This window comes from Apteryx rowi, unplaced genomic scaffold (genome assembly GCF_003343035.1).
Source record: "Apteryx rowi isolate R43461 unplaced genomic scaffold, aptRow1 scaffold_64, whole genome shotgun sequence".
Classification (NCBI taxonomy): domain Eukaryota; kingdom Metazoa; phylum Chordata; class Aves; order Apterygiformes; family Apterygidae; genus Apteryx; species Apteryx rowi.
This window is the reverse complement of record NW_020450916.1, coordinates 1,100,801-1,119,721: the sequence shown is the minus strand read 5'-3', so window position 1 is coordinate 1,119,721 and position 18,921 is coordinate 1,100,801. Positions and strand designations below refer to the sequence as shown.

General features: G+C 39.6%; 1 protein-coding gene across 11 annotated transcripts in view; it reads right to left on the bottom strand.

Annotated features, from left to right (window-relative positions):
* PPP1R21 (protein phosphatase 1 regulatory subunit 21) overlaps window positions 1-18,366 on the bottom strand; it is a 78,784-nt gene extending 60,418 nt beyond the window's left edge. For 4 of the 11 annotated variants that reach the window (XR_003256415.1, XR_003256416.1, XR_003256413.1 and 1 more), the window contains exons 1-12: window positions 18,256-18,345; window positions 15,233-16,122; window positions 14,701-14,847; window positions 12,533-12,634; window positions 11,677-11,841; window positions 11,518-11,576; window positions 9,048-9,142; window positions 6,274-6,326; window positions 4,700-4,849; window positions 1,539-1,640; window positions 1,378-1,466; window positions 348-484 (exon numbers count right to left, since the gene is read on the bottom strand). Coding sequence is in view for 2 of the 11 variants with exons in the window: in XM_026084437.1 (XP_025940222.1) it covers window positions 348-484; window positions 1,378-1,466; window positions 1,539-1,640; window positions 4,700-4,849; window positions 6,274-6,326; window positions 9,048-9,142; window positions 11,518-11,576; window positions 11,677-11,841; window positions 12,533-12,634; window positions 14,701-14,847; window positions 15,233-15,397 (1,264 nt within the window). In the remaining 9 variants the exon portion in view is untranslated. Of the gene's footprint in view, window positions 1-347; window positions 485-1,377; window positions 1,467-1,538; window positions 1,641-4,699; window positions 4,850-6,273; window positions 6,327-9,047; window positions 9,143-11,517; window positions 11,577-11,676; window positions 11,842-12,532; window positions 12,635-14,700; window positions 14,848-15,232; window positions 16,123-17,646; window positions 17,998-18,255 lie in introns of all 11 variants that reach the window. The other 7 variants (XR_003256419.1, XR_003256420.1, XR_003256414.1 and 4 more) reach the window with 7 other exon arrangements.
* Window positions 18,367-18,921: the final 555 nt, after the last annotated feature.

Sequence of the window (18,921 nt, the reverse complement as noted above, 5' to 3'; positions counted from 1 at the left end):
TTCTCTACTGTTAACTGACTAAAATGTGGTAAATGAGATTGCTTGCTAACTTCCAGGCCTGCATCCTGGCCACATCTATCTGGAAGGGGAAGGGGAGGTGGGGAGGGGAGAAAGTGACACACAGGAAGAAAAATGTCCTACAGCACAGTGTCCCAGGGCCCCAATATAGCAGGGCATGCTGCAGAACTCGCCTGCCCCACAGTTTAGTCTGTATCTAGAAAGTAGCATTAACCTTATTTTCCTGCATCCACAGATTTTTTATTTTTTATTTTTAAAAGGAAAGCTAGTTCAAAAGGAACACTAGGACCTTACAGTCTCAAAGTAACTGAGCTGAAACAGGCACTTACTTGGTAAGGCAAGAAGACTAATGTACGTGTGTAGCTTCTCAAAGACCGCAGTCAACTTTTTCATGTCTCTGTGTAGCTCCATATTTCTAGCTCTTAAGGCAGCTGTGCAAAGAGAAGACTCACACTCTTCTTCCAAACTAGGAATATATGAATGTGTTTAAAACAAAACAAAAAAACACCACAAGTATAATGAGAAACAAGTCTGTGATTTTGTGGGTAGATAAGTAGCATTCTCCACATCCCAAGCCCAAAGCAACAACAAYATAATATTTTAGAAAGGTTAACATATCAGAGTAACTTAGCTATACGTGACAATTTCCAAGTGCTTGTATAAGCCCAGCTCTTAGAAGCCTCAGTCAAAAGGCAGGACCTCCTGAGGAACAGAGCTGTGCATACCCATGGCAAGGAACTGAAAGTATCAGTTTAAAGACCTTTTCCTCTACTGCATAAAGTCTTTATTTTGTTTAAGCTGGAAGTGCAGGAGAAGAGGCACAAAGAAGGCATAAAACAAGCTCTTTCCTCTACTCTTAAGTGTTTGTGCTGATAATCCATCTCCCTTCAAACCATTCAGGAACAAAGTTTTTCACTGCAGAAAGGAGTGCATCTGGCTTAGTTTACTTTGCATCTCTAGATCTTAGTGTTATTTGCATCTCTAGACAGAGACCCAGGAAATTAACAATTTCTGTCTACAATACCTGCATCGTATCAGTGCTATTGAATAATATGATTAAGAAATAGAAAACACAATTCATCTTTCATTAAAGCCTTATCTGTAAGTGGAAAGAAAGGCTTTTAAAATATATGTTTTTAGCTCTAATGCCCAGCTGGGAAAAAAAACAAAAATAAAAAACACACAAAAACAAAAAAGCACCCACATATTCATATATAACCAGAGGACAAAAAAAAAGCGCTACCTTTCAAGCCAGGATGCTCTAAGGGTTGACTTGACATTTGAGTTCTAGACATTGCTAATGATGAGAACCTGACATACTTCACATCCTTTTAATTTGATCTATTAAATCAAAAGTACCTTTTTAATTGGTAAGGAAGAATCTTTCTTAAAAAGCATAAGTATGAAGATAAATGTTCTGCGAAAGCCTTCAATTTCACAGCTGTTTCCTGAAAGGAAAACAACACGTGAGTATTTTTGTAGAGTGGAGATCTTTCAAGGCTAAAAATAAGAAATCTTACCAGCACTGTTACCGTATCTTCCGTAATGCTCTCAAACAAGTGAAGCATTCCTTCCTCCAGAGGGCGAACATATGATGCATTTTCATGAAGATACTGTGAAAACTGAGTACAGAGATTTAAAATGGTGCTTGCTGAACGCTTTTGCAAAGTGTTTCAAGGTAACAATTGAACTTTCACATAGCACCTTTCATCTTGGATAATACCAAAGACGTTGATAAGATGTAACCGTGAAGTGATGTACAGCCACCTCTTCTACAGGGTAGACTAACATATACCTTGTGGGAAAGTGGGATATAGTGAAGACTATAATGGAAGTTCAGGCAAAACCCCACCTAGGGCTTTCCACAGCACCCTATCTCCCTTTAACTGCCATGCACAGCACACCAAACTTCTGCTTTTCAAGTACAAGGTTTTGCATTCCTCAGAGCTCCACTACATCAAATTAAGGCTAGTTTCATGCACCCATTAAGCCACCAAAATGAGTTATCCTACCTTCCTCTCACCTGTTGCTCATGTACCACCCCTTGTCCTGTACATCAGCACAAACATTTGCACAGCCATGCTGCGCATAGTCTGGGTTAAAACTAACACCAAAAAAGGTGAAATTTAACCTGGATCTGTTTCTAATTCAGTTTGCTGCATTAGCCAAAACACGCTTATGCCAATGCAAAGGAGGAAGCAGTAACTAATCAGAGGGAGAACTGCTRCTTTCAGTGGCTATGCCAGCTTAGAGCAATTGTGAAACTTTGGCCTCATATGGCTGCCTGACTTTGCTAAAAGTCCCTTAAATAACTTTGATAGATTTTTTCCTCAAAAAAGTATATACCTGAAAACTAAGGTATTTACTCTTTCACACAATCAAAATGTAACAGTAACATCAGCTTTTGACTTTGATACCACAGTATTACAAAAAGCTTTTTCCATAGATTGACATACATAGCCAAAAGTAATCTTGGTTTTTATTTTGTCCCACAGGAAGGTACCTTCACCTTTGATTATTTATATTACAAAAGTAGCTAAAGATCCCAGGCAAGTAGGGTACGATAAGTTTCCAATTAATTATTTATTATTATGATGCAGAAACACAGCGTTAACAAGAAGAGAGAGATGCTTAGCTCTCATTCACGCATGCACAAATCTGAATGGAATTAGGAAAAATTCTTAAATCTAAGGAGGAAGAAATACCACATGCAGAATGCTCCTGTCTTGTATTGCAAGAGGACTGGAGTTATCTGGTATGATGCTGAAGACCCAACAGAACCCAGCAATCCAATACTTAGAGAAAAGGAATACTTKAACCTGGAAGGGAATTGTCCACATCTACTTTGAGTGTTTGTTGGGGGAAATAGCTTGAAAGCGCCAGACAAAACCTGGAGTTGGGGAAAAATAAATCAGTGCGAGTGCACCAAGCCACTACATGATAGTAATGTCTCATTTTCTCTACTGCATTAARGGGAGATTTTTTTGAACCACTCAGTGGAGGAGCTAAGATCACACTGAGAAAGCTTGCCAAGCAAATAGATGACCAAAAATACAGGGGCAGCTTCAGTGAGCGACAAAAGATGCTTAGCTGCTGGAAAGGCACAGCAAAAGCCCTGAGCAGGAGGGTGCCCTGAGGCAATTTGGTTACAAACAAACCAGAATAGGGGCAGACTACAAGAGACGATTATGAGGACAAAAAGCCTGAACTACTGAATCAGAATCAATTATCAGAAAGAGAATCAAATTACAGTTCTGATTAAGTTGCAAGTTTCAGCTGTGTGAAAGCACTTTGCTGAAGAGCAGTGGGGAAGTGTTAACCAGGACATTAAGAATAAAAAAAGTGCAAGAAGTGATGGCTAAGAAACCTGATTTTACTCACTTAGTATAAATGGCATTAATATCTGCAGAATCCAATCACCATGCTAGGCCATATAGATAAGGAGACACAGCTCCTGCCCCAAAGAATTTGGAAGATGACAGAACAGCATAGTTTTTGCAAGAAGGATGTGTCATCCTGAGTATATTTAGTGGCAGGAACAAGAAAACCCTGTTCTTTCTCAAATTAAGATCAATGCTGAACATCTGACAAAGTATAACCTTGATTCAAATAGCTGAAAGGACTGAGAAGGTAAATAGACTGGGATTTCTTTAGCAGATAACATCTTCACACACATATTTGTTGACAGCAAAGAGACTAAAGAGGTCCCTCCAAGAACAAGAAAGTTCTGGGATAGTTTACATTGCCACTACACATGCTACAACTGTTTAATGAACAAAAATGCCTATTTCTGTGGCTTAACTCTGAGCCCTTCAAACTACTAAATTGAAATTATCTGAATCAAAAAAAAAAACCCTAGGTTATCTGACAGCTGAAATATGCATAGGTCCATTGGCACCATGAAGTCAGCAACTCAGATATTAAAACAAGTTTATAGCAAAACATCCACATTTGCATGCCCCACACATCTTTGTGCATAAAGTTCTATTTTGTGCTTTACAGCATAGAGAAAAAAGTCACAGGCAGCAGCTTAACAGCTCTGAGTGATTTTCTCAGAAAAATCTTCCCAGAGTTGCATGGAAAGATCAGGGCCTTTTTTTAAACATAACTTCAACATGCTTTACAGACATGACACTTCAGAACACTTAAAGGAAAGATGGTAACACAGATAACCCAAAACCAGATTATAAAGCTAATGTTTGATGATGGAACAGAGCCCAAGTTCTCTCCTACACAAACCTACCTTACATCCAGTTGATTTCACACTACAGTTAAACATAAGACATTGTCCCAACATTTTCCACCCCCCACTGTATTTTTACAGTAACTAAGACAAGCATCTACTCTAATAGTGCAATATTTGGGTATTTTAAAGCAGTCATCTAAACTTTTCATAAATGCAAATTAAATTAACACTTACAAAAAAAGAGCTTTGATCTGACTATCATGTTGCTCTTGCAGCAAAGGCACAAGAGAAGAGTTGTCTGCAACTATACCCTCGCCCACATTCAAAGAATTCACCCAACAGAAAAGTCCTCCCATGAAGGAGAGGCTGCTCCCTAAGGAGCATATTTTTAGCATTCCAGTAACAGTGGTTGAAGAAACTTCCATGATCAAAATTATCTGATCTTGAAAGTCAATATAACTGAATAAACTTAAAACTGACATCTGTAAGTTTTACCTTCTGATTTAATGGTGATATAGTGTCTGTTGCAGAATCAACAGGAAATATCTGGACTTTTTGTTCAGTGTATGTGTGAAAGTTCAGAAGAGCTGTTACAAGATCTTGAACAAAAGCTAGTGCCTGCCCAGCAAGGTCTCGCAACTTCAGCTGTAAAGACAGTTATAAAAAATAACTGAGATGTATCTATTTAAATAAGAAAAATATTCTATGGTTAAACATAAGAAAAATTAATTCACCATCTATGACTCCTTTCCTATTTCTAGTTCAGCCCCAAAATACAGAATAACAGCAATTATCTATACCTTAATTATTAAAGTTTACCTAACTACTACACCATTTGCAACCGCATACTTTTCTATGAAGACAGAAACTGCTTTTATTTCATATAACAGGTAATAACAGATAAGTCACAGAAACACAGAATGGTTGAGGTTGGAAGGGACCTCTGGAGATCATCTAGTCCAACTCCCCTGCTCAAGCAGGGTCACCTAGAGCACATTGCACAGGATCACGTCCAGGTGGGTTTTGAATATCTCCAGAGAAGGAGACTCCACAACCTCTTTGGGCAACCTGTTCCAGTGCTCGGGCACCCTCACAGTGAAGAAGTTTTTCCTCATATTCAGATGGAATTGTCTGTGTTTCAGTTTGTGCCCGTTGCCTCTTGTCCTGTCGCTGGGCACCACTGAAAATAGTCTGGCCCCATCCTCTTGACACCCTCCCTTAAGATACTTGTATACATTGATAAAATCCTCTCTCAGTCTTCTCTAGGCTAAACAGGCCCAGCTCTCTCAGTCTTTCCTCATAAGAGAGATGCTCCAGTCCCCTAATCATCTTTGTAGCCCTTTGCTGGACTTCACTTTCCATTATTTAAATTTATATGGGTGATTTGGCCTCACGTATCTGATAAAATGGGAATGAACCATACAGRGTTCTCAAATATACACAATTTGATTCTTGAAAGGATTATGACTATTGATAGATAATATTAACTAATATGGTTTTCTAGTGTATGCACCAATATATAGTTTACAAATACAAACATTCTTTGGAGCTCAAGGGATGTGACTGAAGAGAAAGCAGCTGATTTTGAGGGAAAAGGAATTCAAGATATCAAAAATACCTTTTCTCTACAGAAAAGCTTAAGACTCCTAAACTGACAAAGCTTAAAACTAACTTTAGAAATGAGGTGTTCAAGTTCTRCCTTACTGCATGTTGGCAAAGTCACAAGTATTTCCTATAAATAACTTAAAGACAAATATTAAGCCTTTTTGCCATTCTTTCTAGAACAGCATACTTGAATTAACAGCCCGCAGTGATTATCAGACAGGAGCCAAAAGACCAGCTCTAGTCCAGAGTGAAATAAGTAGACGACTTGACTCTTCCACATGAAAACAATGCAAACTGTACCTTCACAAAGCGAAAAGGCTTCATTGACAGAAATTCCCCTGGACTATCACGATAATATGCAGATAGTGACTCTAAATGGCAGAAGATAGACTAAAACAACTGTTTTTATTCTGTATCTGCGTAGAAAGTTAGATCTTTACATTTGAAGCCACAAAGGTGCTTACCTGATATCTTCTGTTGTGTACTGGTACGTTCAGAGCATTGTACCGATTAGATCCTGCAGGACAAAAACCAAGTTACATATACTTATTAAATCATACTTTCCATATAGAACATTTATTAGCAAATAGTGATTTCAAATTGAAGTTTTTCAATGCAGAAGCATTATTTATTAAAAATATCCAAGCAATTGACTTCAATAAAGTAGGCCTAAACATCCTCATTTAAGAATTGTTACTGTGACCAACAGTGGAGAAAGCACTTCCATACTCGCCTCAGATTGTAGATCACATTCACCCATCCAAAATCCCTAAAGTTTTGAGAGGAAACAGCAGCAGCCTTACACTGTTATCCAAAAGATCAATATTATTCACTAAACAACAGTGAAGGGTCTTACAAACTCTTAAAGAACTCAAAATGATCTTCAAATTTCAATTATATCCCAGAGACAGTCAAGTAAGACAAAAATATTATCACATGATTTGCTTGTAGTTTGGTTTGTGTTTAAAAAAAGCTCCTGATTTGTTGATAACTTAGAATTAACTCTACTCTCCACACATTTAAGCATTCTGTTCCAGTTACAGAGCACCTTGGATGATTCCTAAATTACAAAGGGGCACACATTTTTTTAAAGAGGCATAAGAGGCATAGGGATATTTGTATAGAGAGAACAGTTTACAAAGCCTTATGCATTTAAAAATATTGCATCCAAACTCAATAACCACTTTAATTTGCACACAAAGAAGAAATCTACAGCTTCTGTAACAATTTACTACTCTTTTTGTATCATTCATACTTGACAAGTAACACAGGCAAAGAGCTAGTTCTATTCACAACAAAAAGCACTGTCCAAAATTACCACATCCTACTATTAAGGGATTAAGAAAACTTTCTTGCTATCTTTCTACTCTTGAAGTGATGCTTAGCAATCAAACAAATAATCTGATACTTTGCTGTCTTGCGCCAGTACAGCTGAAACTGAAGCCAGCTGTGAGTAACCAACTCCACAGTCTATGGCAAGACATTTGGCATCCACAGCAAACAAACATTTCCTGACTTTCTCTTATTTGTCTTTCAGAGATCTGTCCATTATTTGCAATGTTTTTCACTTGAGCAAAAACATCATAGCATGTGATCATGGCAGCTGAGTGAGCACGTAGACAAATCATTTGCATCAAAGTTCTCGCTAAAATGAGAACCACCTGTCAGCCAAGGAAGCCAGAGTAGCATAAATAAGCAGCAGCAGCTGCCAGGCAAAAAACCTTTATTTGTGAGAAGGAAAGAGAAGTGAAAAGGATATCATATCAAAGCACCAGCACCTAAGCATAATATGTCATACAATATACACTTCCTAGAGAGAGGATGATGTGGTGTCTGCAAGAAGAGACTCACTGGATTGCCAACCCATCGGAGAACCCGRAAGCCTTACCTCTGCAGCACCCAGCCACACCTGCTTTTGGAGACTAAGGTTTGTCAAAACACTCAAGTTTAGAACCGAATGGGGGGAGTGGGGGGAAGCTTCTACCAATGAAAACTTGAAAGCTACAGGAAACCACCACCTCTGTTTCTACTTCTCCACTACAGCTCACTACTTTCAACTCTTCCTGTATCCCAGCTCCTGCTAGTTTCACTATCTGACTGCTCAAGGACCACCTACTATTCAAGCTATTTAGGACAGCACACAGCACTGATCCAGCACACACAAACGGATTCTGGTACCCGAGTGGTGCAAAGGTTGATCATTCCTAACTTCACGGTATCCTCTGCACTTCTGTTCATTTATTCACAGTTGGAGAGAAAGAAGAAAAAGGCTAATTCAGGTCAAAGTCCCTGTCCCAAACTCAAAGTATTTTTTTTTTTTCCCTAGAAAGATGAATAGACATGGCRAGATAATAGCATAGCTTTGAAGTCATATTCAGAAGAACACAGGATCTGCTACAGGGTGAGGTCTGATTTCTGTCTGCTCTCTAAGACTAGAAAAATCAAAGTAGACTTACTAGAGCTTGAGGGGGGAATATGGCTCTGTTTCTGCTTAGTGATGTTAATTTCATAATTTAAAGACAAAAAAACCCACAAAACTGGATGTCCTGAAGAACATGAGCATTGTTTATAACACATGAAGTTCAATTCAGAGGCATCTTTGCTATTGGAGTTTAACCAAGAAAGTTATTGATGGATAAAAAAGCCCAAAATCATTGGAGTGTGTTTGTTCTATTATTTGCTTGAAAATCACTGCAGTATCACACAGAACTGTGTGCGATAAACCATGGATAAGGACTAGCTTAGGTGTTCTGTGATCCAGACATGCTGACAGACTTCCTGCTGCTAATAATCAAAATTTAAGTATTGATGTAACATTTCTGCATCCACTATTTTATCACTATCTTAACTTACTGTAACTCTTGAATATAACTTGCCAAAGTAATACTCTTTGAGATGATTACCTAAAGAAATCTTTGTGGAGACACTGGTAAACTGACAGTGTTCCTTGATCTCTTTTGCAATATTCCGTCAACACTAAGCCAGTTCAATAAATTACTCAAAAAGCCTTCAAGAGCTTTAATTTGTATTTGCTATATAAATGACAACTTGGTATTTTAAGATCACTAAACAAAAGATGACTAGTATCATGAACACACAATACAACAAGCTCCAGGAGTCTATTTAGATGTCCAGCTCTTCTTACATCTAGTGTATTTTAATTCATGATTACTCCTCCAGATGGGTATCCAAATTCAGCATGAGAGCCAAGAAAAACCCAAGCCAAAGCAATACCTACTTGTGTCATTAAAAGGTACTTTTTCATTGATTATGCATAGAGATTCTTCCAATCTACTGCCCAAAGCTGCTTGAAGATTCTTCAACTGTTGCTGGCTAAACAACAAAAAATACAAATACAACGTAAATCCTTAAAGTTTAATTAGTATCACCACCACTGTAACTCACCCTAAGTCTCCCTGGGGTTAACAGATCTCTCTTTCCAAAAGATAGAAATAAGACAGTAGGTAGTCATCTCTTGCATGTCAAATTTACAACATGACAGTGTATTTTAACCCCTAACAAATGCAATAAAAGCAGCAAGAAAGCATTGTAAATTTTAGAGTGCTATTCTTGAGAAATTCAGCTTACTTTGAAGTTAATCTTTACGTTACTTTCCAATACTGCATTCATGATATAAGCTATACATACAAAAGTATTCTGTTCACTGTAATTTGAACTGGAACACAAACGGGCCTTTAACTTAGTTACCCAATAACAGTGTTACAACATACAAGAAGTGAGTTTTCAATAGTTCAGATAAGTACACTACCTCTTTATAAAAAATACATCATGAGCTTTTCAAAGCTCTGTATCCAAATATTGCTCTGTTATGGCACATTAAGAGATTTGACAATTATGTTTCAGCTGTATTCTAAAGTGATTTTTTTCCCCTACATCTGCTTGTGTATATTAGATATGAATCTATGTTATGATGATTACTAATACCATTACTCCAGATGCTGAGATGAACAGTAACATGTTCTACCATTATATATGTATGTTAACAAAGATTACTGTATATTGATTTTCAGACCAAATTCCACACCTTACCTAACTCAGGCCCTCAATTCTTCACTGTTTTGTTTCCAGTCTGACATCTAGAACTCCTGCACATATATTGGATGGTGGGAGGGAAGGTGTCAAAGTGATAGCTTGTTTTACATTCAATATGTCAATTAATACAAATAGGGAAAAAGAATCCAAACAAATAAAATAAAGAAGTTGACTGATAAGTATCTCATGTACATTAATAAAGGTTTTTCTTGAAGACCAGCCCAAAAAATTGTAGAGAAACTGTAGAGTATGAAGTGTAACAGCACTGGACACATGAGAAACTGTGGAATATGAACAACGTGGGGCATGTTAGAAAACTCAGACTGCAGAAGTATTGATGTTTCTCTGGTATACTGTAAAGGAATGGTAAACAAGTAGTTTGATATATTTTGTTTCATGTCCTGCCCTTTAATTTTCAAGACATACAGGCTGTCAAGCCTGGTATCCTCTGTCTTTTTGGAATAAAGCTTGGATCTCAGAGGCAAAGGGATCCCTTCTCACTGAAGAAGTGGGGAAAAACCAAAGAGCAGCATTTTCAAAGATCTCCTCCCTATCAAGTGTTCATTAGATATTGATTTCAGTGTTTGAAATAGTGTCAAGCTTTTATTTTTAATTTTAAAAGCCTCTGGTCTTAAATGGTAGAGACATTTTCTTACAATGACATTTATTACTCAGTCATCATGGAGCTTCCTACAACAGACAGGCTCTAAGTTCAATAGAAACAGAACAGACCACCACCACCTTTCAAACCTATGCTATGCATCACCCACACACAAAGAGCATGCAAACAGGAGTAAAAACTTCCACCCGCTTTTCAAGTCATATTGCAAGTGAAACTGATCTATATTAGAAGAGAGTTATTAGAATTCAAAGATGTTCCTATCTATCAAAACAATTAAAATATATGATTCAGGGTTACTATTTGAAAGGGGGAAGGAACTTCTCATCTGATCATTTACCATGCATTTTATCCATTAATTAAAAAGGTTTACACTATGCATAAGTTTAAGAAAAAATGCACCTCTAAAGAAAGTACTCCCTAACTTCATTTGGCCCACAGTCCTCAACTTCCTGTTTTCTATAACTTACCTTCAAGACAATTTAAGGATTCCAAAACTAACAATAAACTTGACCAACAAACTTCAAATATTCTAACTGAGCATGTGTTATACCTGTAGCAAAAAATATTGTTCAAGAGGCATTTGAGGCAGGGGATTTTTGAAACTGCCTTTCAAGCAGGTCAAGTTTCAGCATATGAATACCTCACCCAAACTTTGTTTTTAAAAGCAGTGCGTAAAAACTCACACATCTTTGTTTCACACAAGTTCAACAGTTTCTTTCCAGTTGATAGTGTTCCACTGCAAATAAAACCTGCAATCATTCATCAGCTTTACAGCTATCTGCAATAGTTTGGCAGCTCTTACTAAGAGGGGTTTGTCTACATCTGTGTATGCAACTGTCTAGTTACATACTCAGTAGAGGGAAAAGGGATCCAAGTCTTGATGTTAATGTGCTGTTGCCCTGTGCTTTCAGTTTTAATCAGTGTTGTTGTTTTTTCTAAACAGTTATTTTTCCTCTCAAAGTAACTAGTTCATATTTTAAAGCAGCTATTTCTTTAAATCAAGTTTTTGATTATATTAAATAAAAACACTTACCATTCTTCGGTTCGAAGCCTACAGTCCTTAGCTTCTCTTTCTAGTGTCTGAGACTTGATCTTTATGCAAGAAGATAATCTCACAATGTAAGTACTGACACAGCAAAATATTTCATTTCAAAACTTTTCAAGTTTATCAAGTAACAAAAAAAGCCCTTACTTCTAATTTGGCTTTATCATTCTGCAGCTTTTCTATGGTATCCGTGTATTTCCGCGTTAAACCGTCCACCACAGCTTGATGCTGGGCAGCATCAGTTTCCAAAACCTCAAGTCTGCTTCTCAACTCTACTTCTAAACGTTTGTGCTGTTCATCTGCTTCAAAGAACTACAATGAGAAAAGCAAGACTCATGTGCAAGAGCTTCACTTTCATTTAGTACTATGGAATCTAGTCCTATCAGTTATACCAATTAAGTCCACATTAATAACAAGTATTCCCTTACTAACTCCCAGATGAATTTATGTTGATATATGCAGAAAACAGACTGAGGAAAAAGGACTTAGAGTTTATCAAAATTCTGCAGTATCAAGCATTCTTTAAAAATATTACTGATAGACACTTGCAAAAAAGATTTGTTGTTCAGCTTAATTCTCCCATAAGTTTTCTAAACCAGTGAAATATATTCTATTTTGACAAAGTAACTCTTGGCAGTTTGCAGAAAATATTTTAAATTTTAAAGCAATTCTGAAACTGAGTGAAGAAAAAGCTTCCACCCAATACCAACTATATAGCTATTTTCAATACAGTAGCTGAGTGTCACCAAAAGTTACAAAACTAARTGAGAACCATCTATTGCTATGTGAATTATTCCACATACTGCCTTAAGAATCTGAAGTCAAGCTACTTTCTCATTTGCCAAGCGAGTATCTTTATAAACAATRCCATCTAACCTAATCCACAATTTTGCATACAACTAAGCTTCTAAATGCACTAATTTTCAAGTGCTATTTTATTTTCTGCAGCTTGGTTCATGTGACCATTTTTCTGAAAGAAAGAGAAAGATTCAGTTTTGCTCACAAGTATATGCAGTCTTTCATTCTCTTCTATCTTCTTCTGAAGATCTTCATTGAAGACGCTTTTCTGCTCTTGACTCAACTGAGATGAAGACTCTCCACTTTTCTAAAAGAGAAAGCATGCATCCATTATCACATGACCCCAAATATCTGAAGACACTTCCTACCACTTAAATTCTTTCTGTAATAGAGGCATATGAATATATTTAAGTTAAACTGACTAACACACCTAAGTGTATCTTACATACAATGTGTTTCCAAAAGCAGCATTTATTGTTTTTGTATAGTGGTACAGTGCTCATTAGATATGGGTAAGAAAAGAAACAGTCACTACTCAGACCTCACATTCACAGCCACATGAAGTTGTTTGTATGGGTAGGTGTCGTTACCACCATTTGAATCTTCCGTGATTCCAAGCAGTCAGCAGTATTAAACCTCATGCAGAAAGACTTGCTGGGTTATGGGAGCTCTGTGTATGACATGTCCCCCCCTCCCAGTGCTCAAGCATCAGCCAGCCTCATCTCACCAGGGACCAAGAACAGTCACTGAAAGGGCACTATCCCAGGGCAGGCTGTAGCACTGGGTGACACTGGACCTTCATTGACCACTAAGTTTCCTGGGAATACAGAACTCCCTGCCAACAGTTCTTCCCATTTCATTCAAAAGACTCACCAACCACCAATGAATCCCATACAGACAGCYGCTCTACCATTCTGCTGAACAAAGGTAGTACCAGCACTGAACAAAACTGATGACCGTTTACATTTAAACTTAACACTGAACTTCAATTGCCTGGGACAGCTGGCACAGTTAAGCCAACTATGCTTTTTGATGCCAGCCTGTGAGCTGGATCACCTGAGACATGGGCACACATTCCATTCCTTCCAGAAGGACTGCAGTCAGATTAAGCTTCTGAAAGATCTGTGTCAAAATAGTTGTAGATATGATTTACTTGGTCTCCCTGTGACAGGAGATCTAAAGGTGGCACTGAATCTAGTAAGAGAGTGTTCAGTAACACATACTTGCTGAAGAAGGCTCTATATGTAGAATTAAAGGGAACACACTTAAAAAGTAGTAGACACTTCTTAAAATAATACAAAATCAGGCTTTCTCACAGTTGACCAAGAAAGGAAAGTCAGTAGCAATGGTCTGCAAAGCTACTCAAGAAAAACTGAGGTCCTTCAAAATTTGGAAATAGGCCTAGTGAAGCTGTAAGTTATGTAACATGAAACAAAAGATCAGAAAGGTCAAAATACACTTTGAAAATGAATCTATTAAGATGAACGAGTAACATGAATCAGAAGTACTATGCTTGTCAAGGAACTGGATAATCAAAAAAAAAAGCACAGAAGTTCTGGGAACAAGTAAGGAAGATGAGCATATTTCTAATTAATTGAATGATATCTTTACATTAGTCTTTATGGAGTTTTGGGAGATGTCAAAAAAAGACTAGATCACAGTAATTAAGAGGGGGGTTCCTCATAATAGAAAGGTATCAAAGGATGTTTGAGAAGGTTATTCAAGTCCAGATGGAACATCCTTGGAAATTCTGATGTTACCTAAAGAGGAAGTGGCTGAGCTGAGACATCTGAAGAACATGACAAACTAAGTTTAATCAGCAGGCATTTCAGCAAAGATAGATATCTCAGTACTCTAATTATTCTGTCATTTTGAAACAACATAAAGAGTACTAGTTGAAAATTTAGATTTATGTGCATCTCGTCAAATGCTTTGAAGAGCCTATTGGAAAAGCTACAGTCACAGACTGAAGAGCTACATATTGACATCAAAATTACAAAGCAATGAACGGAGAGGCGGATAAGAAAGATAGTCAATCTTCTTCACAGCAGTAGATTAATCAGAAAGCTCCAAGATCTTCCCCAGCTGTTTAAAAATTTAATAAAGACCTAGAAAGGGATATACCAATTCAGTGTCACACTAGACACTAGCAGTCACACTAGAAAAAAAGAACTATTTAGCACACAATATAAGCATCAACATCTCTTTTGTGGATATTTTCAGTAACATTTTATCAGTTAAGAATACAAGTTCCAGCGAGAACATTTAGCTCAAGCCTTGACACAAAGCAACTGCTGCTAGAAATCATGATAAAACAGTGACAGGTGAGGAAGAGACATTTGCTAAAAAAAGTTGTTTGCCTTTAGCATATACCTTGTTCTTCTTGCCCCTAGCTTCACTTAAGGCAAGTTCATCTTGCAGCAACTCCACTCGCTTGGCAAGCTGCTGATTTCGAAAGGTCAAACTGTCCATTTCCTGTTGCAGTTTTCTCAGTGATTGATCCTTCATCTTCAGTTGCTCCTGAGGGACCAAAGAGTTTTAAAATTAAACTTTCACACTTCCTTTCATACATTAAAAAAAAAAACTTTTGTTCAGTATTTTATCACTAAAGAGGCAAAAAGCATTGCTTTTAAACTAAAAACAGATTTCATTTCCTTGACTTGCCCATACACCATACTTGATTAGGTACTTCATCCTATAAATCAATCATCAAGAAGCAACCTTCCACTTTGTAAAGAGTCAACACCTACAAAGAACAATGAACACAATAAYTGCAGAGCAAGAATTCTTACCAAGTCAATTTCTTTCACTGTTCTTTTAATCACCATTCTCTGAATTAAAAAAATTTTTTTACCTATTTTGTCAAGACTTAATATAATTGAAGTTAACAGGGTCTAGACATTACCTTCAGAGAAGCAGAGTTTGCTTGCTCATCTACAACCCCTTTTTTCAGCACCTGGTTCTGAGCTCGAAGCTGGAAAAATAAGAGATGCAGATAACTATGTAAGACAAAAGAATAAACGAAAAAACACTCACTAGGAAAGACACTTGCATGCAAAAAACATTGCATCTTTTCATGAAAACATTAGATGTGTGTGCTTTTTAAAGTATTCTATTCTGGTAAGGAGCGGTGTTATTAGGTTAAAAAAAAAAAAATCAAATTTGTATCCTGAATTGCCAGGAAACAAGTTATTTTACCAGTTGAACCTTTTTCTCAAATAGAAGATAATTCTTACTCAAGAAAAAGACTCTTTAAGATGAATAACTTAAATACAGTTATTGTCTGAAGAACGGTGAACAGATATGGAAAAGTTGGAACTTCTTTTTGACTAATCGAGTTCTTCCATATAGTCAGTGTTATTTCTGCCTTTCCTTTCTTACCCCCAAAACTGTTCATGACTGGTTCTGGAACATGAATATAACTCACAATAAAAAGTCAATCTGTACCAATTCAAGAAGAAGTTAACCATATTCTAATAGAAAATTTACTTATTACCAGTAACAGTAGATGATCCAGAGAAAACAGCTTGACAAACATTTCAGGAGAAAGCACAAAAAGCATACAGGAAAAAGCCCTTTTGTCTTACTTATGAAGTTCAGAAATCTGGGATAAAATCACTGAGGTGAAATGTGTCACTAAATAAACCTATTTTCTGGTTACTTCACAGAGTACCTCTAACTCTGCAGCAATAATGATAAGGATACTGACAGTTCCATCTTCTCATTCCTTCATAACTGCTTGAATCCTGGTTTCTTCAGTGGTGGCTTGTATTCATTTGACATGCTTGAATCCAGCTGTTGCAGATATAAATTAAAAGGATTTGTATTGGGCTTGGGAATACCTCTGACAAGCATAAAAGGCAAGGTTTTAATGTAAAGCAGCAATGGCTAGTCTTTTCAGTATGATGACTGAATATATTTCAAAAAGGTCGAAAGACAATTGATGCTGCTAAGCATAGTTTTATGCCCTGTAGTATTCCCGTTGTGTTGCTCGGGCATTATAAAGGCAAGAAAAGAAACCTGCAAGAGCACCATGGAAAGACTTCCAAGCACAAGATGTCCTGAGCAGGAAAAAGCAGGGAACAGTTTTCTGTGCCTTTTTCCATCACAGCTACTAATGCAGAAACATGTCAGGTGCAAGGATGAAACAGAATGAACTAGCTCAACCATGATGCATCAAGATATCTAAGCTAAGCGTGACCCATAAAAAGCCATCACAAGCTGAAGAGGCGTTTTGACTACTTCTTCCATTTAGCCAGAGAGAGAGAGAGTCAGAAATTGTAACTTGAGGGGAAGAAAAGTATTCTAGAAACAAACATCCTTCTCCTGCACTGCTCTGTGAAGCAAGAAGGAAAGTGATCCTTTGCCAGGTACTTCCTTGGCACTTCTTGAATCTATCAAGCTCTTATCTACCCCTTTCCTTAGCTTCCACAACATGACTAGTAAGCAGGCAAACAGCTTCCCAGAGCTACTCTCCTCTCTTTCCTGCTTACAATAAACAGCCAGTTGAACAGCTGATCATTTGCAGGAAAACAAGAGTTATCTGCAAAGCTATCTGCACAATGCACTGGAGCTGTTCCACAAGAAATAAGATGAGACAAAAAAGTAGTTCCCACAAAGAACCAGTGAAACACTGCAGGCTGAAAGTTGCAAGATGAAGTTCAAAGAAAACTTTTGGACACCATGATGCTAAAGGAAAGAGAATCCAGTAGCTAGAACACTCAGAAGCTACAGTCAGAAGATCTGCATTTCAAAGACTCATTCAGGAATCAAGTCCCTCAATTACCATGCCATTTTTAATCTCTAAGGTACAGCGGCTCCACTGCAGAAAGTGACAGCAAATATAAACGTTGTGACTGGTAAAATCCTGAAGTCAATTCAGTTTTCTTTTTTTTTTTCTTTTTCTTTTTTTAAGACAACTTGCAGAAGCATTAAAAAGAAGTCTGAACAATTTAGATTCTCTACAGTCCTTTACAGCAGTCACAAGGAGAACAGAATTTAAAGACACATTGTTCTATAATCTAGGGAAAGGTGTCAAGTACAGTCAATGCCTTGTGCCAAACACTTTGTTGCTGGGATACACAAAACCAAGCGCTGGCTTTCTTTCCCACAGCTGTAGTAGAACTATGCGATTCAAAACTAGCGGCCTTCTTTTCATTTTAGTGAACAATAAAGAAGAAAAGAAGCATTCTAAATGAAGTATGGCTCCAGCATTTAGGAAATCACCTCAAACAATAGAAACAGCATTTCCTATTATGGCACAAAAGCGTCTGCAAATGCTCYCCTAAGCAGCTTCAGAACCAGGAAGCAAACAGTCACCTTAGGTAGCTGTGGAAGAATGGGGACGACGTGAGGCAAAAGTGGAATCAAGTATCCTCACTTCCAAGACACTGCAGCACCACCGCAAGCACTACCAATGCCACTGAACTCCTATTTCCACCAGTTTGGGCAAACTCCCGTCCATGGGTCAGAACCAGAGCAAAAGCTCAACAAACATTCACACCCAAGAAGGCAGCTAAGCCTCCCGCCTAGCTGAGGAGTGGAGAACCAAGGACAGCTGCAGCTCGTTTCACTTCCCTGTGCAGCAGAGCTGGCCATTCGTCCTCCTGGGTGCTTGGCGCTGTACACGAGGTGGCTTTGCTCTCAGCTGCAGGTCGCCGAGCCAGCGCTCTGCGAAACGGCACTGCCTCAGCACCTGCCCGGTGTGCCCAAGCCTGCCCTCTCAGGAGGGGGGCCTCCTGGGCGCCAGCGTTGCAAGCCGCCACCGAGAGCAGCCGTCCAGCACCCCGGGGCCGAGCGGGAGCCCCGCCCCCCCCCGGGCCGTTGGCAGGGGCCGCGTAACGGCTGCAGGGGGGCGGCGGGCGCGTGCCCCGGGCCAGCACTGGCAGCGGGGGGGACCACCGCTGCTCGGAGAGAGGCGCCCGGTACCTTGGAGTACTCCTGCGCCAGCTTCTGGTACTTCCCCTGCAGCTCCGCGGCGGCCGCCATGACCTCCCTCCCGCCGGCTCAGCGCCACCGCCCCACACGCCCGCTGCTTGCGCACGCACTTCCGGGTTCAGGCGGGGGGAGCGCGCTGACGCCACCGCGCTGCCCCGCCCCGCCCCGCCCCGCCCCGCCCCGCGGCGGTAGGGAGGGGCAGGAGAGGCGGAGCTTAGCCCGCCGGCGCCACCATCTTGACGCAACTTCCAAGATGGCGGCACGGGAGGGAGGGCGCGGCCGCGGCCCGCTCGCTGAGACCCTGCCCCAAGCGGAGGGGCAGGAAGCGGTCACGTGACGTCAAAAGGGGGAAACGTTCGCGCAGCAGCCATGGTCACCACAGCAACAGTCACCCGCCCGGCATAGCGCGGCCCGGCCCTCGAGGCTGCGGGGCGCCACCCCGCCCAAAAAGTGTCGGCGGCGTGCAGGCGTCACGTCCGCCTGCGCCGCAGGGAACCGGGAGAGGGGTGTGGGCTGGCTCGGCCGTTAGCGGCGGGGGGAGGGGGGAGCGGGGAAATCGTTCCGGTGGGTTAAGCGGCGGGGCGCTGCCGGCCGGCGGGGCGAGGTGGCCCGGCGCCCCGCGGCCTTCTCCCGGGGCGGTGGCGCGTGGCGCGGCGC